Source organism: Aquarana catesbeiana, linkage group LG08 (assembly GCF_042186555.1).
Source record: "Aquarana catesbeiana isolate 2022-GZ linkage group LG08, ASM4218655v1, whole genome shotgun sequence".
NCBI lineage: Eukaryota > Metazoa > Chordata > Amphibia > Anura > Ranidae > Aquarana > Aquarana catesbeiana.
Window position 1 is genome coordinate 204,396,578 of NC_133331.1, and position 25,976 is coordinate 204,422,553.

Below are 25,976 nucleotides of genomic sequence, written 5' to 3' on the forward strand. Positions count from 1 at the left end.
CGTCACTTTAAGGGCCTTTTCACGCGGGGGCGGCGTCGGCGGCAAAGCGCCGCTATTGTAAGTCGGTATTCGGCCGCTAGCGGAGTGGTTTTACCCCCTGCTAGCGGCCAAGAAAGGGTTAAAAACCACCGCAAAGCGCCTCTGCAGAGGCGCTTTGCCGGCGGTATAGCCGCGCTGTCCCATTGATTTCAAAGATGCTGCTAGCAGGACTTTTTTTCCCGTCCTGCTAGCGCACCGCTCCAGTGTGAAAGCCGTCTAGAGGAAAAAAGATTTCATCTCTAAATACGGAAAGGTTTCTTCACAGTAAGAGCTGTGAAAATGTGGAATAGACTCCCTCCAGAGGTGGTTCTGGCCAGCTCAGTAGCTTGCTTTAAAAAAGGCCTGGATACTTTCCTAAATGTACATAATATAACTGGGTACTAACATTTATAGGTAAAGTTGATCCAGGGAAAATCAGATTGCCTCTTGGGGGATCAGGAAGGAATTATTTCCCCTGCTGTAGCAAATTGGATCATGCTTTGCTGAGGTTTTTTGCCTTCCTCTGGATCAACTGTGGGTATAGGTTTGTGTATATAGGATTGTATTTATTTATTTATTTTGGTTGAACTTGATGGACTTGTGTCTTTTTTCAACCTGATTAACTATGTAACTATGTAAATATACTAACAAATTGAAACTAAAACTCCAGCTAATACTTTATCAGCAGTTACAGCAAACAGTTTTTCCCTTTGGCCTGTTTGGAGCAGTGTGAATAGTAAGCTTTCACAAAGCATTTGCAGAATTTTCAGCAAGCTTTGTTGATGCTTTTAAAGTGCCCTTCAGCTCAAGTTTGTAAATGTTTAACACAGACCCTAATGGAAGTGCTGATTGCCACTTTAAACAGGCTGCTAGCAGGCTTCAGCACAACTTGAAGCTTGTTGAAAGCCAGATAGCAGCTTGTTTAAAGTGACAATTAGCACTCCAATTAGGATATGTGTATAACATTGGTTCTGTATTATTAGGAAATGTATTGGGCACAGTGGAAGGAGGAGAGGATCAGAGAAGACAGGATCAAACATCCTTTTTACACAATGCAGAGAATTAACCCCTTAGGTTCCACAGTGAGTATAACAAGCATGCTTTACTGCATTTACAGACTGATTTTACTGTTGTGAGTTTAGTAACACTTTAAGTATAGACCAGTGGGATTGATTTACTAAAGGCAAATTGCGCACCTCACAAGTGCAGTTGCTCCAGAACTTAGTAAATGAGGTAAACCTTCACTTTGCAAAGAATATCCAATCATGTGCAAGGCATTTTTTTTGTACGTGATTCGATGATGGAAGTCAGCTGAGCGTGTGCTCATTTACTAAGCTCTGGAGGAACTGTACTTGCAGACTGCATCTGCACTTTGCAAAGTGCACAGTCTATTTGCCTTTAGTAAATCTACCCCAGTGTTTCTCAACCCTCTTGCCATCTAGGAACCCTTAGCAAAAAGTTTGCGATCTTGGGGGAACCCATAAAATAATTTTCAGATCTACAACTCATGAAATATCGGTGTGATCAGTGAGCTGTTTATATACCAATTATTTTTTTAAATAGCATTAAAATTATAGAATAAATATTAAAACATACTTGGGCTGGCTTTTTTCTGCACAGCTGCTCAATTCTGGTTTGAACTTGGGATATGCACACAAAAATTTCATCTTCAACTGAAATTAAACAGGGGTGAGACCAGGGCAAAGCACAGGGTGTCACCAGGTCAGAGCACAGGGGTGTCACCAGGTCAGGGGAGTCACCAGGTCAGGACAAAGGTGTCACCAGGGCAGGACAAAGGTGTCACCAGGGCAGGGGTGTCACCAGGGCAGGGGAGTCACCAGGGCAGGGCACGGGGGTCTGTAGTACTGTTTAATTTCCTCCACATGCAGAACTGTTTAGGGAAGCTGCTGGTAGATGTCTTTTTAGGCGCACTGATCCCTGCCAGCTCTCCTCTCTTATCCATCCCAGGTGATGTCACACACAAGTCTGGGATGGACAGAAGAGGAGAGCCGGCGGGGATCAGTGGAGTACAGTTAAGATTAGTAGGAGTACAGGTATTCTGTACATAGCTCACCTTGCTACAGCATTCTTCGGCTGGTGGAATCAATAGCTGCTAATGAGGGAGACGCGCTGCACGCTCTACTCTTGTCCCGCTCCACCCTCTGCAGTGATGTCATAGCAGCCAGAACTACAGGGAAGACATTGGGTACCAATGCGCCCTGACAGTACTCACTGTCATTGCGCACTGAATTCGCCATTGGGCAGATATACATCTGCCACAATGGTGAATTGCAGCAGAACCACTGGGAACTAGGGTTCTACGGAACCGCCGTTGAGAAACACTGGCATAGACTATTATATCCCACAATATCAGACAGGTGTCCTCTTAGGCCTCATTGTCAGTATGCATAAATATCTAAGCTAAAACAGTTCTATACGACAGTAATTCACTCTGCAGCATCATCTCCGAGCATTCCTCAGTACTGGTAGTATCACTAGTATGTTTCCAACCTGTCAAACTGAGTTGTATATTCCAACCTGTCAAACTGAGCAAAAGTGCATGTTTAAATCTGAATGTGATATGCGGTTGTGTTGCGTATAAACTGACAGTCATACTGAAAGTCATTTTAAATCATGATTCAAGAGTAATAATGGACAATAACTTGTGTATAGGTTAGCAACAGAAGTCTGACCTCACCATTAGGCCAACGCTGGATACCTAACTGGCTGCTATAGATTGCTGCACACTATTGCAACATATAACTACTAGGATCACGGAGGGGAAGGCGTGTGTTGGCTTACATGAAGTAGTTAGTTGGGGTGGAGAAAGGTATGTATTACAATGGGGTTGAGGGTTTTTTCATACTTATCTATCATACACAATGTATATTATACATTCAATTTCCAGCATAAATAATAAAAATGTATTATATTATTCACAAGCCGATTTTTACTTTCCCATATTCAAAAATTGTAACTACATGATACACAATTCAAGAAAGAAATACACATGATTTGTTGTGGTTGTTTCAAACCTGAAAGCAAATTCAGCATGTTCTAATAAAGTCTATACTTCCAGTGAGAACATAAAACTCTTCTGCATGACCAATCCCCTCTTCCTATTGGTCTATCCATTTCAAGGTGGCGTATCTGTCTGCTAGAGCAGTCCTCAACTGTGAAGAGTGGCTCTTATCCCTGGTCTCCACCAGACATGTTACCTGTATTCAATGAAAAAAAAATCAACATCATCATAATTTACCTGAATTTCAGCTTTCATCATATACCACATATAGCAGATCCATTATAAACCTGGGCAACTCAGACTAAGAAAACAGCCAAAATACATGAGTACGGGTCACCTGCAGTGAAAACTTCGAGAATCCAGAGATAAAGGCAGTTAGACTTATAAGCAAAATGTGATTTTCCTGTAAGGGTGCACTTACACTTTTCCAATACTCTGCACCGAGCTGCTCTACAAGCATTAACGCAATATATGCTACACATTCATGTATGTTGCAGTAAGGCAATCCTTTTCGATTTTGTATGAGCTGCTCATGCACCACAGCATAGGTTATATTATACGTAGAACAATTTTTTATCACATCTGTGGATTTTGCTGGAGTAATGCACATGGGTGGTGTGCTGGCTAGGTGTGTCAGGGTGCCATTCAAAATGAATTTCCTGTTCACAGGAAAATTGTTTTTTTGTTCAACACACGGGTCTGAATAGACCTGAAAATTAGAGCTTGACCTAACCCCTCCCAAGACTCCCGAAAAATCACTGAAGCTACAAATTACTATAAAGAAACCAATAAAAAGGTTTAAGAAGGGTGGTGGGGGGGCAAACAATGCACCCCCCCTGGTTGGTTGGGCAACCCTTTCTCTGGGCGACGGCCTCCCATGCATCGCCTTCTTCTCAGCATCACGGCGGCTTTCGCTGTGCGTCTCCTTCCTCTTCCTCCTAGGCGATCAATAGCATTGCGTCTCCTCTCGGCCAATCAGGTGACGGGTCTCAGGACCTGCTTCCTGATTGGCCGGGAGGAGAATCAGGAAGACAATAGCGAATATTAATTCGCTTTTGTCGCACAACTGGCATAATGCCCGAGCCCACCCTTTTTTGAATCCTTTTAGAGCCTCAGACTCTAATCGTGTGCTTCCAAAAAAAAAACCCCATTGGAATCCATGCGTCCGGCCGGGTGCATGGAATAGGGGGGCGGTGCCCCTGCGCCCCGTATGGACAGGCTGCCACTGGTGGTGGGCAAGCTACACCTTTACAGAATAAGTCAAGATTGGATATATTTATGGCTTTGACGTGTAGTTTTTTGTGCAGGTAATCACTGCTTAAGAATTTATTTTATTATGTGCTAGTCTAAATAATTTAAAGTGAAAGTTATTCCCTAAAATAGACCATACACAGCCACTACTTTATAGTGCCGTGCTCTAATTTTTATAAATTGTTTCTTACTGTGTTTTCCTGCCTCCTTGTAATGTACTTTGGAAGCTTCCAAACCTCTCCTTGTCCACCTCACTTCCTTTTGTTTGGATTAGATGCAATCATGTACACTGCTCTATACGCACATAACTCCTAATCCAGTGGTGGTGCGTCCATGAGTACATTGCATGAATCTATCCATGGCCGCTGTGGCCACCCCCCATTCAGGCGCCTGGCCCCTTTTTGGGTGCCTGAATTACAGCGGCGAGGGGTGTTTTTGAAGCACCTGATTAGGGCCATAGGCTCTAATAGGCGTCAAAAAAGGTGACCTGCGAGCACAAACCATTGCACTCGCAGCGCACACAGGTGTGTTAGCAAAGCAAATATTTGCTTTGCTAACACAGAACTGCCTCTCAGCCAATCAGGAGGCCTGGATGTAATACTAGTCACCCGATTGGCTGAAGGTAGACGTGATCCCATTGTCCGCCATGCAGAACAGGAAGACGACACGCAAGGAGGAGTCCTGCATCCATCGCTGCTTCATCCATCCCACAGGAGTCCTGCATCCATCCTACAGCTCGTCACCTGTCCCACTGTCTGACCCACCACCACGATGAGGTAAGTGCCAGGCAGGGGGGGGGGGGCACATTGGCGGCATATTATGGGCAGAAAAGCTGGAATTGATGGAGCACAGTTGGCTGCATTTGCTAGGCACAGTGGCTGCATATGATGGGCACAGGTGGCTGCATATCATGGGCATAGGTGGCTGTAATTGATGTTTTTGTTTCAATATTTGTCAGAATTTTTCAGATCGTTTGTGCCCCTCCCCCAAAATAATTTCAAGCACCAGCCGCCACTGTCCTAGTCCATCTCAGGAGCGTACAAGAGAGGGTTGCTATAGCACTTCATACAGTGGGACCATGGAGAATGAACAAAGCCACCCTCTAACAGGAAGTCAGATCACAGCAGCAAAAAAAAAAAAACAAAAAAGAGGAATTTAAAGATTTGGAGGAGGCCGGGAGCAATAGAAGGTACCTTTTTAGGAATACATACTTGAATATATATTTTTTTAGTTTAGTGTTACTTTCCTGACAGGTGTATTAAAGGTAAACCTGTTTGCTTTAAAGTACGCCTGTTTTGAGAGAAATACTGCTAGTTGTCTGGCTGTTAGGCCTCATGCACACAGGACGCTGTTAACCACTTCAGCCCCGGAAGGATTTACCCCCTTCCTGACCAGAGCACTTTTTACAATTTGGCACTGCGTCGCTTTAACTGCTAATTGCGCGGTCATGCAATGCTGTACCCAAACGAAATTTGCGTCCTTTTCTTCCCACAAATAGAGCTTTCTTTTGACGGTGTTTGATCACCTCTGCCATTTTTATTATTTGCGCTATAAACGGAAAAAGACTGAAAATTTTGAAAAAAAATGATATTTTCTACTTTTTGTTATAAAAGAAATCCAATAAACTCAATTTTAGTCATACATTTAGGCCAAAATGAATTCGGCCACATGTCTTTGGTAAAAAAAATGTCAATAAGTGTATATTTATTGGTTTGCGCAAAAGTTATAGCGCCTACAAACTAGGGTACATTTTCTGGAATTTACACAGCCTTTAATTTATGACTGCCTATGTCATTTCTTGAGGTGCTAAAATGGCAGGGCAGTACAAAGCCCCCACAAATGACCCCATTTTGGAAAGTAGACACCCCAAGGAAATTGCTGAGAGGCATGTTGAGCCCATTGAATATTAATTTTTTTTGTCCCAAGTGATTGAATAATGACAAAAAAAAATTACAAAAAGTTGTCACTAAATGATATATTGCTCACACAGGCCATGGGCATATGTGGAATTGCACCCCAAAATATATTCAGCTGCTTCTCCTGAGTATGGAGATACCACATGTGTGGGACTTTTTGGGCCCCAAAAACCAATCACTGCCTTCAGGATTTCTAAGGGCGTAAATTTTTGATTTTACTCCTCACTACCTATCACAGTTTTGAAGGCCATAAAATGCCCAGATGGCATAAAACCCCCCAAATGACCCCATTTTGGAAAGTAGACACCCCAAGCTATTTGCTTTGAGGCATGTTGAGTCCATGGAATATTTTATATTTTGACACAAGTTGCGGGAAAGTGACAATTTTTTTTTTTTTGCACAAAGTTGTCACTAAATGATATATTGCTCACACAGGCCATAGGCATATGTGGAATTGCACCCCAAAATACATTTAGCTGCTTCTCCTGAGTATGGGGATACCAAATGTGTGGGACTTTTTAGGAGCCTAGCCGCGTACGGGGCCCCGAAAACCAATCACCGCCTTCAGGATTTCTAAGGGTGTAAATTTTTGATTTCACTCTTCACTGCCTATCACAGTTTCAGAGGCCATGGAATGCCCAGGTGGCACAACCCCCCCCCCCCCCCCAAATGACCCCATTTTGGAAAGTAGACACCCCAAGCTATTTGCTGAGAGGCATGGTGAGTATTTTGCAGCTCTCATTTGTTTTTGAAAATGAAGAAAGACAAGAAAAAACATTGTTTCAATTTTTAAAACTTTGTGACAAAAAGTGAGATCTGCAAAATACTCACTATACCTCTCAGCAAATAGCTTGGGGTGTCTACTTTCCAAAATGGGGTCATTTGGGGGGGGGGGGGGGGGGTTGTGCCACCTGGGCATTCCATGGCCTCTGAAACTGTGATAGGCAGTGAAGAGTGAAATCAAAAATTTACGCCCTTAGAAAGCCTGAAGGCGGTGCTTGGTTTTCGGGGTCCCGTATGAGGCTAGGCTCCCAAAAAGTCTCACACATGTGGTATCCCCATACTCAGGAGAAGCAACAGAATGTATTTTGGGGTGTAATTTCACATATTCCCATGGCATGTTTGAGCAATATATCATTTAGTGACAACAACAAAAAAATTGTCTCTTTCCCGCAACTTGTGTCACAATATAAAATATTCCATGGACTCGACATGCCTCTCAGCAAATAGCTTGGGGTGTCTACTTTCCGAAATGGGGTCATTTGGGGGGGTTTTGAACTGTCCTGGCATTTTATGCACAACATTTAGAAGCTTATGTCACACACCACCCACTCTCCTAACCACTTGAAGACAAAGCCCTTTCTGACACTTTTTGTTTACATGAAAAATGTTTTTTTTTTTTTTGCAAGAAAATTACTTTGAACCCCCAAACATTATATATTTTTTTAAAGCAAATTCCTTACAGATTAAAATGGTGGGTGTTTCATTTTTTTTTTTCACACAGTATTTGCGCAGCGATTTTTCAAACGCATTTTTTGGGGAAAAAACACACTTTTTAAAATTTTAATGCACTAAAACACACTATATTGCCCAAATGTTTGATGAAATAAAAAAGATGATCTTAGGCCGAGTAGATGGATATCAAACATGACATGCTTTAAAATTGCGTACAAACGTGCAGTGGCAGCAAAATAAATACATTTTTAAAAGCCTTTAAAAGCCTTTACAGGTTACCACTTTAGATTTACAAAGGAGGTCTACTGCTAAAATTACTGCCCTCGATCTGACCTTCGCGGTGATACCTCACATGAATGGTGCAATTGCTGTTTACATTTGACGCCAGACCGACGCTTGCGTTCGCCTTAGCGTGAGAACAGGGGGGGACAGGGGTGCTTTTTTTTTTTTTTATTTATTTATTATTTTTTTGATTTTTTATCTTATTTTTTAAACTGTTCCTTTCATATTTTTTTTTAAATCATTTTTATTGTTATCTCAGGGAATGTAAATATCCCCTATGATAGCAATAGGTAGTGACAGGTACTCTTTTTTGAAAAAATTGGGGTCTATTAGAACCTAGATCTCTCCTCTGCCCTCAAAGCATCTGACCACACCAAGATCGGTGTGATAAAATGCTTCCCCAATTTCCCAATGGCGCTGTTTACATGCGGCGAAATCTAAGTCATGAAATGCTCGTAGCTTCCGGTTTCTTAGGCCATAGAGATGTTTGGAGCCACTCTGGTCTCTAATCAGCTCTATGGTCAGCTGTCTGAATCACCGGCTGCATTCTCAGGTTCCCTGTTGAGACAGGAGAGCCAGAGAAAAACATGGAAGACGGTCCCACTGCTTGTAAAAGCAGTCTAGAGGCTAATTAGCCGTTAGGATTGCTTTTACATGAAAGCCAACCGCTGGCTGAAAAGAATGATACCAAGATGATACCTAAACCTGCAGGCATCATTCTGGTATAACCACTCAAAGTCGTGAATGCCGTACCTGAAGACAAAAAAATGGTTAACAATAAAGCACAGTAAACGGTAAAGTATAAAAAATTACATAACTGAAAAGCAAACATGATAAAACATAATAACAATAAAACATTGCAGAATAGAATACAGTAAAAAAGAGCAGAACAATAGAGAGAGAATAGAGAGAGAGAGAGAACAATGAAATGACAACTATATTTTTTTATTTTATATTTTTTTTGTGTTTTTTTTTCTTTTTTACGCTTTTTTTTGTAACTGTAACTTTTATAACTGTAACCGGTTCCAGGTTCGGGTCTCTCAAAATGTGATGGCATCTTGGGAGACCCTGTGAAAGTGTGCCTAGTCTGTGCAATGCTGTACCCTATGCTAATACTGTATGGTAGCGTTCAAAACATTCACCAATGCACAGACCAGGATTGTCAGGACAGGAGGGACAATAATAGCGGGTGTCACGCCTATATCCGCGCTTGCTGTAGACACAACATCTTTTTTGGGGGGGTTCGTTGGGTAGGGGTACTCGGGGGGACATAAAGAAAATGCCTCTCATGCAGCCGACTGCATTTGGTTGGGGATGTGAATGGGGGAAGTACGGGCGCTGCAGAAGTGGTGGGTTCCCAATTAGGATTGACGAATGCAGCAGGAAGGGCATTATGGGCACGACGGGCCTGTTTGTCTTCTTCTTGGTGACAGCGGGACACTACTTGTGCTTGCCACATCACCAAGTGTTACTGCAGTGCTGGTTTGACTACGACCGGGGTGTACTAGGCCGCTGGCGCTTGCCAGTTCAACAAAACGCTACCAAAAAAACTGTTAGCGATCGCAGGGATCAGGCCTGACTCTGCGAACGCTGCAGTTATGCGTTTAGTGTTTTGTAAGTGACAGTGATCGATCGATACTGCACTTGGGTGGGCTGGGCCGGGCGGAGGGGCAAAACGCAGGTGCTAGCAGGTATCTGGGCTGATCCTGCTAACACTGCGTTTTTGGGAACCCTAAACTGCTGGGGACGCTAGTATAGATCTGATCGGATCAGATGTTGATCCATTCAGATACTATACCACTAAGGGAGGCGTATGCTGCGTGCATGGGTGTTAGCGGTACTGGCGCTGACCTGACGCTGCCTGGGGCTGGTGCTTACCAGTTCACCAAAACACTACCAAAAAAACTGTTAGCGATCGCAGGGATCAGGCCTGACTCTGCGAACGCTGCAATTATGCGTTTAGTGTTCTGTAAGTGTCAGTGATCGATCGATACTGCACTTGAGTGGGCTGGGCTGGGCTGGGCTGGGCCGGGCGGAGGGGCAAAACGCAGGTGCTAGCAGGTATCTGGGCTGATCCCGCTAACACTGCGTTTTTGAGAACCCTAAACTGCTGGGGACGCTAGTATAGATCTGATCGGATCAGATATTGATCCGTTCAGATACTATACCACTAAGGGAGGCGTATGCTGCGTGCGTGGGTGTTAGCGGTACTGGCGCTAATCTGACGCTGCCTGGGGCGACGCATATCACCGCCGGGCGATCAGGGGGCTAAACCTTTATTCAGTAATAAACGGCGGGTGCCCTGACACTATAAAAAATAAAACGAACTAACCAGCGTCACCTGTAACGGTTATACGGTGATCAGTGGTGAAAGGGTTAACTAGGGGGCAATCAAGGGGTTAAAACATTAGATAGTATACGGGGGTCCCTGTCGCTATAAAACGCTGACGGCGAACCTAAATATTTACCTCCCTAACTAGCGTCACCAGCGACACTAATACAGCGATCAGAAAAATGATCGCTTAGCGACACTGGTGACGGGGGGTGATCAAGGGGTTAAATCTTTATTAGGGGGGGTTAGGGGGGTACCCTAGACCCAAAGGGGGCTAACACTTACTGCCCTACCACACTAACTGTCATAAACTGACACCATGCAGTAATCAGAAAAAAAAAAAAAAAAAAAAACTGCTTGGTGTCAGTGTGACGGGGGGGAGGGGGGTGATCGGGGGGTGATCGGGGGTAAAGGGGGGTGTAAAGTGCGCCTGGCATGTTCTACTGTGTGTGTTGTGTTGTGCAACTCACTCAGATGTCTTCTCTCCTCGGCGCCGGAACGGAAACTGCCCAGCCGAGGAGAGATGACATAATTTCCTCTGCCTCTGTGTACTATACAGAGGCAGGGGAATGATCTAATTGGCTGGGAGCGATCGCGAGGGGGGGGCCACGAATGGATGGTCTCCCCCTCGCCTCTCATCGCTCCCAGACCAAAGCCGACCGCCTCGGGCACCTATCGGACCCCCCGCCCGCGGGAAGGCAATCACGTACCAGGTACGTGATTTTGCCTGCCCGTGCCATTCTGCCGCAGTATATCTGCGTTAGGCGGTCGGCAAGTGGTTAAACTCGCGTTCAGAGGCAGTTGGACACTTTTTTCAACTGCCCCTGAACCCATTCAATGTTATCCTATGTGTCCATGTACACAGTCTCGTTTTTTGGCGTTTTTAGGCAGTTGCGTTTAACCTTGTTTTTCCAGAAGCAAAAAAATGGGTTCAGATGCAAAAGTTTTCCACGTTTCAGACGCCAAATGCGGCTAAACACAAGTACCGTGTTTAGCCGCGTTTGCGTTTATAAGTGTTTTTAAAGGAACATTTTATGACCCGACTTTGGGGCCCCATATCTCAGGGCCACTTGGTGCTAGGAATCCCAAATTGTGCTAACACAGTTGGACTAACACTATAACATATCCAAATTTGGGCTTCCTAGCACCAAGTGGCCCCGAGATATGGGGCCCAAAGTCGGGTCGTAAAATGTCAAGCACTTCTGCAGCAGAGAATGACATTTTAGGAATCTAACCTTTTGATATGTTATAACGTTAGTCCAAATGTGTTAGCACACCAAATTTGGGGTTCCTAGCACCAAGTGGCCCCGAGATATGGGGCCCCAAAGTCAGGTCGGAAAATGTCATTCTCTGCTGCAGAAGTGCTTGCCCGTGAGCACGAGTAGGGGAAAGCACCCCTCACCGGACCTTAATACTTGAAGGGACACACGGAGGAGCCAACCATTTTTGGGACTGTCCCTGGATATTGATCCTCACGGCATGCAGCCGGCTTATGACAGGTTCTAACCAACGCTCTTCCCTGGTTGGGTCACTCATGGTTCCTTGATATCGGCAATACAATACACGTACTATTCTCATATGATCTTGGTCTGGCGCATATGAAAATACGCTATTGATCTTAGGGGCTATTGGTGCTTCTTGAACACAGAGTCATTCCATGGGAATCCATACATGCATAAAACATTTACAACTCTCAAACCCCTGATGAAGGTACCAGAATACTGGAAACGCATCGGGTATTGGGGTACACCAACCCCCTTGAGAGTACATTTACCATTTTTCACCTTGTATCTATTCTCTGTTTTGATTTTGTATCTATTTTGTATGGAATGATTTTCTATTTTGTATGTTATAGACGCTTTCACGTCTTTTTTAAGTATATCAATAAAACATATTTCTTATTCTAAGAGCTGGTGGTCTGTCAAAGTCCCGTTCCTAGGGGGATTCTCTTTTCTATGGTTTTCTGTGTAAGGGATGGGACCACCATACTCTACATTTGTTATGATGGAAGCCCCCCTCTTTGCTCTGACTCCAGTATTTTCTGCATTACATGCCCAGACATGTGTGCGCATTGTCAAAGTCAAAAGTTATTTTCTGAAGAGGCGATCAGCTATGGCAGCTATACTGTGAGTGCACCCTGATCTCACACTCAGTGTAACTGTGTGTCCCAATACCCATCCATTCATAAATATATTTCTTAAATATTTGTAGCGCACATGCACTAGAAGTACTTTCCAATATAGTGATGCCTTTTGTTTTATGAAATTGAGGCACATTGTAATATTTTTTAAACATACAGTGCATAATAAGTGAAATTTTACTATGAAGTCTCCTGAACATTTTGAATTTAGAATATATGCACAAACACAACTGTGAACAAGAAAGATTCTCCTGGAGTTATCTCAGAAATAAGAGATATAAAAATTGAGAGCTAAAAATGGTACATGAGCCATGGGACCCCACAAGAAAGTAATTTTGGGGATCCTTGAGTAAGATCAAGAGACCTTTGCCGATTTAAAATAGTAACTAACATCGAAACACACTAATCATATTTAAATTGATTCTATTTATTTTTTGCATTATGGTATTTCTAGAGATAAGTAATTAAAATATATATAAATACTGCCGATTTTGTTCAACTTTCCTTTACCAAATCTATATAATATATGAGGTCAAATCTAAACCCTTTCAATTTTTCAATTTGTTTGCAGTCAGGCAGGCCCTTGCACTACATAATTGAAGGTAAATCTAGAGGAAAGTGAATAAGAAAATTGTATAGTGTATGGCCAGCCTAGGATAAAACAAAAACTGTGCCTGTCTTCATTTCAGGCTGGAATGCAACAAAATGTGATTTTAAAGAGGGGGCGATTCTTTTCTATAATGTGAACAGTGTCACCGGCGCAAATCAAGGATAATATTTACCGTATATACTCAAGTATAAGTCGTTCCGATTATAAGTCGGGGCCCTAATTTACCACAAAAAAATGGGAAAAACTTATTGACCCAAGTATAAGACGAGGGTGTGAAATGCACAGCTACTGTAAGTGGAAAAGAGGGTCAGCAATGCCCATTTGCAGCCTCACTGTGCCCATTTGCAGCCTCACTGTGCCCATTTGCAGCCATAGGTCCCCTGAACTTCAAACTCGATAGTTAAGGGTTCCTAGATGCCCCCTAGCTGCAGCCAAAATGTGGGGTCTCTGAACCCAAAGGGTCTCGAAATGACATTGCTGCAGATGGACACAGTTGACCAACTTTGAGGTCCCGTATCTCGGGGCCACTTAGTGCTAGGGACCCCAAATTTGGTGTGCAAAGTCAGTGGAACTAGCACCATAAAAGTCGGTTCAGAAAATGTCAAGCACTTTTCTGCAGCAGAGAATGACATTTTCCGAACCGAATTTGGGGCCCCATATCTCGGGCCACTTGGTGCTAGGAACCTCAGCTTTGGATATATTGTGGTACCAGTTCCACTGGGTTTGCACACCAAATTTGGCATTCCTAGCACCAAGTGGCCCTGAGATACGGGGCCCCAAAGTCGGTTCGGAAAATGACATTTTTTGCTGCAGAAAAGTGCTTGACTTGAGTATAAGTCGAGGGGGGCACTTTCAGCACAAAAAAAATGTTTTGCATTTTGCATCATTCTTGCATCATCCTATGACGTGAAACGCGTAGAGGCCGGTAAATAGCGTCAACGTCACTTGGTGCCATTGACCCGCACCAAACCGAGGCTTGCAACGCACGCCGGTTCCTACAGATGGGACGGCAAGCAAAGGCTTTACTCTGAACGCTGAATAGACTTGCACCTGTCTTATAGGCACGATAAAATGTGAGTGCATCCATCTACGATTTTTATATAATACACAATAAAGTTGCGCAATGATGGCTATTTGTTTTCCATGAGATTTGGAGATTGAGGCATGGATGGGAATACTGTGATCATTGCTGATAAACCTGTGGTGTATCCTATGGAAGGAAAACTAATCCGGAGGCATTTTTATCATTGCTTTCTGGTGAGTGTAAACCTTGGAAGGTGGTGGTGAATTACGAATTGGTGGTGTATACAAGCATGAAGTTTTGAGCACAAGGGATACAATACATATGAAAAGGAGCAGCACTGGGACACTTTTTTTTTTCTATATTTTTTTTCTATATATATTTATATATTTGTATAATTCTATATATTCACATGCACTGTATGATATAGTGGTTTGCATCATTCTTGCATCATCCTATGACGTGAAACGCGTAGAGGCCGGTAAATAGCGTCAACGTCACTTCCTGCCATTGACCCGCACCAAACTGAGGTTGGCAATGCACGCCGGTTCCTACATACGGGCCGGCGAGCAAAGGCTTTACTCGGAACGCTAGATAGACTTGTGCCTGTCTTATAGGCACAATAAAATGTGAGTGCATCCATCTATGATTCTTTTCTATACCCACTGTAATTGCAACACAAGCCATATTATAGTTTAATATTATTAAAAAATGACCTTTCCTTTTCAATCTGCAGCGCTGTAATTTTCTGTAAAATGCAGAGCAATATTGCTACCTGAAGCTGTTCTGTACACAGCTGGCGTACAGTATGCCCCCCAGAAATGTCATTTCCTGCTTGTGTGATTGGTTCACTGATTTTCCCAGAAGTCTGCCCTAAGATACAAGTCAGCTTTCCTCATTAACCACTTCAGCCCCAGAAAGTGTTACCCACTTCCTGACCAGACCATTTTTGTGATACGGCACTGTGTCGCTTTAGCTGACAATTGTGCGGTCGTTGCGGCGCTGTACCTAAACGAAACCGATGTTCTTTTTTTCCCACAAATAGAGCTTTCTTTTGGTGGTATTTGATCACCTCTGCAGTTTTTGTTTTTGCGTTATAGATAAAAAAGGACCGTCAGTTTTGAAAAAAAACAAAAAGTATTTTTTACTTTCTGCTATAATACATATCCAGAAACAAAATGTAAAAAAAAAAAAAAAAAAAAAAAAAAAATGTCTTCATCAATTTAGGCCAATATGTATTCTTCTACATATTTTTGGTAAAAAAAGATCCCAATAAGCGTATATTGATTGCTTTGCGTGAAGATTTTTTATCATGTCTACAAAATAGGGTATAGATTTATGGCATTTACCGTATTTATTGGCGTATAACACGCACAGGCGTATAACACGCACATTCATTTTAAGAGGGAAGTTTCAGGAAAAAAACTAAAATTTTTAATAAGGAACTTTGAAGCAAAATAAGGGCCCATCTGCAGCCTCACCATTGCCATCAATGCAGCCTGATCAATGCCCATCTGCAGCCTCACAAGTGCCATCAATGCAGCCTCATTAGTCTACATCAATGCAGCCTCACCATTGCCATCAATGTAGCAGCCTCGCCATTGCCATCAATGCAGCAGCCTCACCACTGCCATCAATGCAGCAGCCTCACCACTGCCATCAATGCAGCAGCCTCACCACTGCCATCAATGCAGCAGCCTCACCACTGCCATCAGTGCAGTCTGATCGATGCCCATCTGCAGCCTAGAGGGGACAGGGAGGGGGGTGGGACAAGCGCCGACAGATTACATACAGTGAGAATCTCCTATGATAGACAGAACAGTGGTCCAATGGCGGCCCAGGAGACGGGACTTTCTATTACAGAGGCCGCCAAGTAAACAGGAGATTCTCACTGTATTTAATCTGACAGCGCTCATCCCGCCACCCTCCCTGTCCCCTCAGAGGCAGCTAAAATTGAAGTATTGGCGTATAACACGCACACGCTATTTGCACCCGATTTTCATGGTGAAAAAGTGAGTGTTATACGCCAATAAATACAGTATATTATTATTTTTTTTACTACTAATGGCGGTGATCTGCGATTTCTAGCGGGACTGCGACATTGCGGCAGACAGATCGGACACTTTTGACACTTTTTTTGAGACCAGTGACAATTATACTGCGATCAGTGTTATAAAAATGCACTGATTACTGTATAAATGACACTGGCAGGGAAGGGGTTAACACTAGAGGGAGATCAAGGGGTTAAATGTGTTCCCTGGGAGAGGTTTCTAAGGCCCCTTTCACACTGGGGCGGGAGGTGCATCGGTGGTAAAGCGCTGCTATTATTAGCAGCGCTTTACCGTCGTTTTAGCGGTGGTATTCGGCCGCTATCGAGGCGGTTTTACCCACTGCTAGCGGCTGAGACAATTGTGCGGTCGTGCAACGCTGTACCTAAACAAAATCGATGTCCTTTTTTTTCCCACAAATAGAGCTTTCTTTTGGTGGTATTTGATCACCTCTGCGGTTTTTGTTTTTTGCGCTATAAACAAAAAAAGGCCTTCAATTTTGCAAAAAAAAAAAAAAAAAATCAGTATTTTTTACTTTTTGCTATAATACATATCCAGAAACAAAATGTAAAAAAAAAAAAAAAAATGTCTTTATCAATTTAGGCCAATATGTATTATTCTACATATTTTTGGTAAAAAAAATCCCAATAAGCGTATATTGATTGCTTTGCGTGAAGATTTTTTATCATGTCTACAAAATAGGGGATAGATTTATGGCATTTATATTATTATTTTTTTTACTAGTAATGGCGGTGATCTACGATTTTTAGCGGGACTGCGACAGATCGGACACTTTTGACAGTTTTTTGGGGACCAGTGACAATTATACAGTGATCAGTGCTATAAAAATGCACTGATTACTGTATAAATGGCACTGGCAGGGAAGAGGTTAACACTAAGGGGCGATCAAGGGGTTAAATGTGTTCCCTGGGAGGTGTTTCTAACTGTGGGGGAAAAGAGAGATCGTGATTCAGTTTAGCTAAAACATGATCTCTCACTTTCCCCCTCACAGAGGCGGCGCGCACCCCCTAAACCGCGTGCACGAAATCACGTACAGGAATCAGTATCAAAAAGACATGGAAGAACAAAACAGCTTTTTCAGGTAGGAATCTGCAAAAAAGTTTGTTAAAATCCCTGCAAAATACAGATCACCCAGAAAGGATTTTTTTTTTACAACAAAAGTGGAATTACTCTTTAAATAAAAACTGTCAGGAAAAGAATATATACATCTTAAAGAGGAAGTAAAGTCTTCCTCTTTAATTGTACCTACAGGTAAGCCTATAATAAGGCTTACCTGTAGGTACTGTACATATCTCCTAAACTTGCACTGTTTATGAGATATTTACTGCATGCACTGCTGCCATCGCTGCACGCGCACTGAAGGAACGGCCTGCTTGTGCCTTTTTTTAGGGCCCGTGCCGTGACCGGCGGCTACCATGCGCATGCATGGGAGTGACATATTCGCGGCTCCAGCCAATCATAGCGCCTGAGCTTGCGAACCTGTAAGTAACTGCAGGAAACAGGTCGGCCCTGTCAGCGTTGTGTAGGTGCCAATCCAGGGCATCTCTCTAAGGTAAGTATTTCATAATGAGCTAGCATGCGATGCATACTAGTACATTATGCCTTTGTCTTGCAGGTTTTTTTTTTTTTATCTTAATTTTTTTGAGGTTTACAACCTCTCTTAGTAGTGACAAAACAAGTACCTATTTAGTAGAGGATGCCAGGATTTTTTTTTTATGATGCCTTGGAATGATGAAAATAAAACTTTTTCCTTTAATGATATCCTTCAGCTGTCTCCTGCAGCACTTTTAGAGGCCACCAGTTTTCCAGGTTGGCGGACAGACAGTGTCATCCAACCCATTTCCTGTGAGCATAGGCTGTCATAGATCCACCCCTGGCACAGCATTATTATGCAGCCTGGGCTCACAGTACTCCTGGACAGAGAGGAGCTAACAGGTCATTACGGCCTGGTTCACACCTATGCGTTTTTCAGTGCATTTTCAGTTTTGCAGAAATGCACTACAGTTAATTTAACATGATTTTGCACAGGTCACATTTACATCTGTGTGTTTTCAACCAGTGCGCTTTTTGGAAAGGGTCAGGGGCTTTTTTTGCCCGCATCATGTTGCATTCTGATTCCATAGACTTCAAAGGAAATGCAGCAGAAATGCATCAAGAACGAAGTGCTTGCATTTTTGGTGCATTTCTGCTGTGTTTTTGCTGGTTTCTCCTTCATGAGAACAGACACCTCCCAAAAACCCCAAACACATTAAAAACTAACAAAAAAAAAAAATGTGTAAAAAAAAAATGCACGACGCACCGGGAAAAATGCATCAACTGCAACTCGCATAAGTGTGAACATTGCCTACATGAACACCACTCAGTAGAGGAGGAAGGACTGGCCACCACCGCTTCCAAGGAAGTACTCAGGTACGAGACTGTGAAGTCACTAGATTGACCAAAAATAATACATACTAGGGGGGTTTCAGGGAGAGCAGGAAAGGTGGAGTACCACTTAAATCTTCTGCTCAAGGCCACACATGAACATTTATTAGGTGATTATGATGGTTACTCGGGCCTATTTCCATCGAATCAGCTATAGTTATCAAGTGGTCCTATTTCTGCAGGACAGCCCCCCCATTCAGTTAATAGTTCCCCCCAACCCCTCTCCCAATATCCAGCATTATGTCCCACCAGGCAAAGACAAGCTGTTAAGGCAGGTGACAAAGTACCCTGACAATTTTTCTTGTAGTAGGTATAGGTGACCTACATATTTTTCTGGAGGGCGATAATGAATTTGCTAAAACTTTTATAATGAGCTATATTTTTTCAGTAGTGATCAAGCATGAATAGCTGGAATGACTGATTCGGTCACACAAATACGTTTATACATGTATGAAGACATTGTATGGCTGCAATCTGTACAATCCGGATGTTTCGTTTAGGAACCATAACAATATAAAAACATAGCAGAAATCACCAGTGAACTCCAAGATATGTTTGCACAAATATGTAAAAATTATTGGGGTCTGCATAAAAAGTAAACATGAGTTTCCAGAATGCCTTATTTATAGCCAGTGAACCAGTGAGCTATTACAAGCACCATATACTGCAAGAAAAATATATTATTTTCTGTTTAAGGAAAGAGGCATAAATTCCATATGTGCAGCAATGTGTGCTCAGTCTGTCAGTCTGGAAACATGAACAGGGTACAGAACATAGTGCAAATGAATCACTGGGGATATCTGTCAGGGCTCATTCTCTGTTCTTTTCCTTTGAAATAACATTCGTATTAAAGTATCCAAAACCAGACATGTATTTCCTTTTGGATAAAGAAGGGGATGGTTAAAAACTATAGAAGATCTGCAGGTGGCTGGAGGCCCAGGAAGGGCCAGTGGGCCATGATCTGGTGGTTGATAACTACTGTGAGATCATGGCAGCTGCAGATCAAAGAGAGGCCAAGATGGCAGCTTCCTTGGCTGTAAAGGGCATGTGAGAAATGGGAGGTGTGTTTCATTATGTCCTAACCATGCTCCTGGTATACATGCTGGTTTGTCTGTCTATCTTATCTATCTATCTATATACAGTGCCTTGAAAAAGTATTAATACCCTTTAAAATTTTCCACATTTTGTCATGTTACAACCAAAAACGTAAATGTATTTTATTGGGATTTTATGTGATTGACCAACCCAAAGTGGCACATAATTGTGAAGTGGAAGGAAAATGATAAATGGTTTTCAAAATTTGTTTCAAATAAATGTCAGAAACATGTGGGGTGCATTTGTATTTAGACCCTTTACTTTGATACCCCTAACTAAAATCTAGTGGAACCAATTGCCTTCAGAAATCACCTCATTAAGGCCAAGGAACACACCAGACAGGTCAGGGATAAAGTTGTAGAGAAGTTTAAAGCAGGGTTAGGTCATAAAAAAAATATTCCAAGCTTTGAACATCTCACGGAGCACTGTTCAATCCATCATCTGAAAATGGAAAGAGTGTGGCGCAACTGCAAACCTACCAAGACATGGCCATCCACCAAAACTGACAGGCCGGGCAAGGAGAGCATTAATCAGAGAAGCACTCAAGAGGCCCATGGTAACTCTGGGGAAGCTGCAAAGATCCACAGCTCAGGCGGGAGAATCTGTCCACAGGACAACTATTAATCGTGCACTCCACAAATCTGACTTTTATGGAAGAGTGGCAAGAAGAAAGCCATTGTTGAAAGTAAACCATAAGTCCCATTTGCACTTCGCGAGAAGCCATGTGGAGGACACAGCAAACATTTGGAAGAAGGTGCTCTGGTCAGATGAGACCAGAATTTAATTTTTTTGCCTAAAAGCAAAACGCTATGTGTGGCGGAAATAAAACGCTATGTGTGGCGGAAAACTAACACTGCACATCACCCTGAACACACCATCCCCACCATGAAACATCGTGGTGGCAGCAGCATCATGTTGTGGGGATGCTTTTCTTCAGCAGGGACAGGGAAGCTGGTCAGAGTTGATAGGAAGATGGATGGAGCCAAATACAGGGCAATCTTAGAAGAACCTGTTAGAGCCTGCAAAAGACTTGAGACTGGGGCGGAGGTTCACCTTCCAGCAGGAGAACGACCCTAAAAATACAGCCAGAGCTACAGTGAAATGGTTTAGATCAAAACATATTCATGTGTTAGAAAGGCCCAGTCAAAGTCCAGACCTAACTCCAACTGAGAATCTGTGGCAAGAATTGAAGATTGCTGTTCACAGACGCTCTCCCTCTCCATCCAATCTGACAGAGCTTGAGCTATTTTACAAAGAAGAATGGGCAAAAATGTCAATCTTTATATGTGCAAAGCTGGAAGAGACTTCCCAAAAAAGACTTGCAGCTGTAATTGCACTCGGGGGGATGAATACAAATGCCACACTTTCAATTTTTTTTACAAATAAATATGTGAAAACCATTGATCATTTCCCTTCCACTTCACAATTATGTGCCACTTTGTGTTGGTCTATCACATAAATTCCCAATAAAATACATTTACATTTTTGGTTGTACCATGTCAAAATTTGGAAAATTTCAAGGGGTATGAATATTTTTTTCAAGGCACTGTAGCTATCTATCTCTAGTGAACATGAAAGTGAGTACTGGTCTTTTTAATGGGTACATTTGTTTGCCAATTCCCTCTAGCATTTGCTAGAATTGTTATATTGAGTATTGAAGTATTTGCCATGCTCCTCAGCTCCATCTAATGGCCATAATACATTTTGTTTACTACTTACTACAAATAATAAGAGAACATTTGTTCAAAAAACCTAAACCACATTTCCTGACGCATCATGGCAGCACACACTGGGTTGTGACTCCGCCTCCACAACCTGACAGGATTGGTTAACTATAAAATTGAAAGAGAGACACCCCACTTCATTCTCTTTTTTATCCTCACCTGACAAGATTGGATGGACATCGCAGACCTCTTACCGCATTCGCCCCAGCAGGTTTAAGCCTCTCCTGTTTGGAAGTCCCTCCTGTACAGTCTCTGAAGGAGCTTCTGTGGGGGGAACCCTAATCTGGTGGTCTCAGGGGCATCTGGAAAAAATTTCTGGCAAATAACAAGCTTTAAAAGAAGCTTAATTTCCCGTAGTGGTCTCCTACCTTCCCTCCTGCATGGGTGCTGTATCTTTTTATTTTTATCTATTTCTCTTTTTCTTTTTCATTTTTTCCTGGGGCTTTCTGAGCCTCATTGTCCTCTGGGCACCGGGATTAGGGCATATCTCTCTCCACGCTCTGCGCATGTGCGGGAGGAAGTGATGCGGCCGGCATCTTTTGCCCAATTCCAAGATGGCGCGGGTACGGCCGGACCGCTTCTGTGCACGAGCGTCACTTCTGCCGCAATGGTGGCGGCAGATTTAAATGGCCAGCATAATCTGTCAGTGTTATCTGGTCACTGCACTGCACAGGAGGCTGGCTTCTTCCCTTCAGGTAACTTACTTTTATGGATCTCTCCCTGTATATGACCACTGCTTTATGTTCCTGTCCCAGGGACATTTGTTTTTTAATTTTTATTTATTTTATTCTTATACTATTTCAGGCTGCCTTTCTTTCTCTCTGCCACCGCTCATGAAGACCACTGCCTGCGCAGACCACCCTCAGCAGATAAGGTAAGAGCCTGTCCACCACTTATAGGTAGGTATTGAAGAGAGAAAAAAAAGAGCACAACCACTAACGCTGTGATTTCTGGCAGCCCCACCAGGTCAAGATCCACAAACTCCAGGCGTAAGGACCGGTCAAGCCATGCTTCAAGAAGAAGATCTAGAAGAAACCAATTATCGGCTCTGGGGCTGCAGGCCTGTTCATTGATGCTGCTTTTGTATCGAAGCACTTGATTCCGCTGCAGCTGCATGACACTCCACTTGCCATTGAGGCTCTTGACGGGAGACCTCTACAGCCTGCCCATGTTACTCATGAGACCGTTCCATTGTCCATGGCCGTAGGGGCTCTTCACCATGAGATAATCCAATTCCAAGTTATTTCCTCACCTAAGTTTCCGCTGGTTATCGTTGGTTACAGAGGCACAACCTCTCTTTTGATTGGCTCCATGCTCAGGTTCTCTCCTGGTCGCCACAATGTAGTAAGACATGCTTCCAGAAGGTAGCCAAGGTCCTGTGCACCTCTTCACTCTCCCCCCTGCCGGAGGAGTACCGCGATTTTAGCAATGTCTTTGACAAGGGTCAAGCCGGTAGTTTGTCTCCACATTGGTCATATGATTGCGCAATTGACCTTCAACCTGGTGCCATAGCCCCTTGTGGTCAGGTTTATCCTTTGTCAGTCTTGGAGGATAAGGCCATGGAGGAGTATGTTGCAGACCCACTTTCTCGAGGTTTCATCTGCAAATCCTCATCTCCTGTTGGTGCTGGGTTCTTCTTTGTGAAGAAGAATGGTGAACTGAGACCTTGCATTGATTATAGGGGTCTCAATAGTTTCACGATTAAGAATGCCTATCCGATTCCATTGATTACGGCATTTGACCGCCTCAAGGGAGCAACGGTTTTCACAAAGCTTTATTTGAGAGGGGCATACAATGTCATGAGGATTAAGGAGTACCTCATAATGCCTTTTGTCTTTGTAATGCCCCGGCAGTATTCCAGGAATTTATTAACGATGTCCTCTGAGATTTGTTGCAGTTATGTGTGGTGGTTTATCTCGCCAATATCCTCATATTTTCCAAGTCCCTGGAGAGCCACCACACAGATGTCTGTCGTATTCTTCAGAAACTAAGAGAACAATCTCTATTGAAAATTGGAGAAGTGTGAATTCCATCGTGAACAGGTTAAATTCCTGGGTTATGTCATTTCCACTGCTGGTTTTTCGATGGACCCAGAGAAACTTAGCAGTCCTACAGTGGCCCCAACCCGTGGGTTTACGTCCTCTGCAGAGTTTTCTTGGCTTTGCCAACTATTATCGGAAGTTTATTCTTACTCTGGTCAAGCCCCTGACTGATATGACCAGAAAGGACGGTAACCCACAGAGTTGGTCTCCGGAGTGCATTAAGGCCTTTGAGAGTCTCAAGGCTGTTTCTGCTCCCGTGTTGGCACATCCTGATCCTACTTTACCTTTTACCCTTGAGGTTGATGCTTCTGAGACTGGAGTTGGCGCCCTTCCGTCTCAACGTCCTACCTCTGAGAGCGCTATGCATCCTTGTGGCTACTTTTCCAAGAAATTGTCACCTGCAGAGTGCAATTATGAGATTGGTGACAGAGAGCTGTTAGCGATCATTTTAGCCCTGAAAGAATAGAGACATCTCCTCGAAGGTACCACTATGCCGGTTCTCATTCTTACTGACCATAAGAATCTCACATTCTTGTCTGAGGCCAAATGCCTCTCTCCCAGAAGGGCACGATGGGCTCTTTTCTTGTCTAGTTTAAATTACATTGTCTCATTCCTGCCCGGTACTAAGAAGGTAAGGGCTGAGGCTTTGTCATGAAATTTTCCTCCACTTCCAAGATGGAGTCGGTTCCGGTTCCTGTGATTCCTCCTGATCATATTTTGCCTATGGTTCGCACCAGTCTCACTTCTCCTTTGGGTGACAAGATTCTTGCTGCTCAGGTCCATGCTCCTCCTAAGAAACCTTGTGACCGCTGCTTTGTCCCAGAGAGTCTCTGTACTGCTGTGCTCCAGACTTACCATTCTCCCAAGGCTGCTGGCCACCCTGTGAAGAATAAACTCTTTTGGGCCATTTCCCAACAATTCTGGTGGCCTAGTCTACGTGCTGATGTAACCGCCTTCGTAACTGCCTGTTCTGTGTGTGCTCAGAGTAAGACTCCATGGCACCTTCCAGTGGGCCTCCTACAACCCATACCCAATGGAGAGAGGCCCCGGATCCACCTGTCTATGGATTTCATTGTTGAGTTACCCAACACCCAGGGCAACACAGTTATCCTTATGGTGGTTGACCAGTTCTCGAAAATGTCTCATTGTATTCCACTTAAGAAGTTGCCCACTTCTAAGGAACTGGCTTCCATTTTTGGGGCCACAGAACAAGCCAATCAGTCCTTGGAGCAATTCCTACATTGCTATATTTCTGACCATCATAACAACTGGCCAGACCTTTTACCGTGGGTGGAAATTGGTCACAATAGTGCCTTGAATTCTGTTTCCCAATTGTCCCCGTTTATGGTGAACTATGGTTTCCAACCTTCCATGTTGCCTGACTCATTTGTTCTGCAGAGTATTCCTGCGTTAGAGGAGCATCCCCGTGGTCTTTGTTCCACTTGAGCACAAGGAGGAGGCTTTGCAACATGCTAATGATAGGTACAGACTCCATGCTGACCGCAGACGACTACCTGCGCCTTCCTACCAGGTTGGGGACAGGGTCTGTCTGTCATCTCCCAACCTCCAACTTCGTGTTCCCTCTCTGAAGTTCACACCTCGGTTTATTGGGCCTTTCTGTATTCTTTGCAGGATTAACTCAGTGGCTTACACATTAGACCTTCCTTCTAATATGTGTATCTCAAATATATTTCATGTCTCCTTATTAAAACCTTTGGTCTGCAACCGCTTTACCACCTCGGTGCCACGTCTTCACCCTGTACAGGTTGAGAACCATGAGGAGTGTAAAGTACAGTCCATTGTTGACTCCCATAGGTTCCGTGGGCGCATACAGTACCTGGTGCATTGGAAAGGGTGCGGTCCGGAGGAACGCTCTTGGGTCTCATACTTGGACGTACATGTCCCTGTCCTCCTCCGTGATTTCCATAGACGTTTTCCCCTCAAGCCTTGTGGTCCTCCAAGGGGGAGAGGCCGTTGAGGAGGGGGTACTGTCAGGGCTGGGCTCAGCCCTTCCTTTCTCTGGCTGCTCAGCTGTCGGTTAATTGCCAGCTCCTATCTCTCCACAGTGACTCACCTGCTGATGATATCCTGCTCATCAGTCCTGCCTACTTAAGTCGTCCAGCCCAAATGATCTTTGCCTTCGCCTTGGTCAACATCAGAGACTATCTCCTTGCTTGGTTGACATTCCTTCTGGCTCCAGATCCTGCTTGCTGTTCCACTACACTGATCTCTGGCTTGTCTGACTATCCGTTCTGGTTACTGAACTTTGGCTATGTTTTGACTACGTTTGTTCTATTTATTTTTATTATTAACTGGTTCAATACAGGGCATTTTCACCCCCTTCCTTCCCAGACCAATTTTTAGTTTTCAGCACTGTCGCACTTTAAACGACAATTGTGCGGTCGTGCAACGTTGTACCCAAACAAAATTGATGTCCATTTTTTCCCCACAAATAGAGCTTTCTTTTGGTGGTATTTGATCACCTCTGCGGTTTTTATTTTTTACGCTATAAACAATAGAACAGCGACAATTTTGAAAAAAAACAATATTTTTTACTTTTTGCTATAATAAATAT

General features: G+C 43.5%; 1 protein-coding gene across 3 annotated transcripts in view; it reads right to left on the bottom strand.

The window, feature by feature from the left end:
• Positions 1-174: 174 nt before the first annotated feature.
• The window catches only part of LOC141106231 (L-threonine ammonia-lyase-like), a 214,671-nt gene continuing 188,869 nt past the window's right edge, over positions 175-25,976 (bottom strand). For 2 of the 3 annotated variants that reach the window (XM_073596840.1, XM_073596838.1), the window contains one exon: positions 175-3,236. In XM_073596840.1, coding sequence (XP_073452941.1) covers positions 3,138-3,236 — 99 coding nt within the window. In that variant the 3' untranslated portion in view covers positions 175-3,137. The remainder of the gene's footprint in view (positions 3,237-25,976) is intronic. The other variant, XR_012235700.1, reaches the window with a different exon arrangement.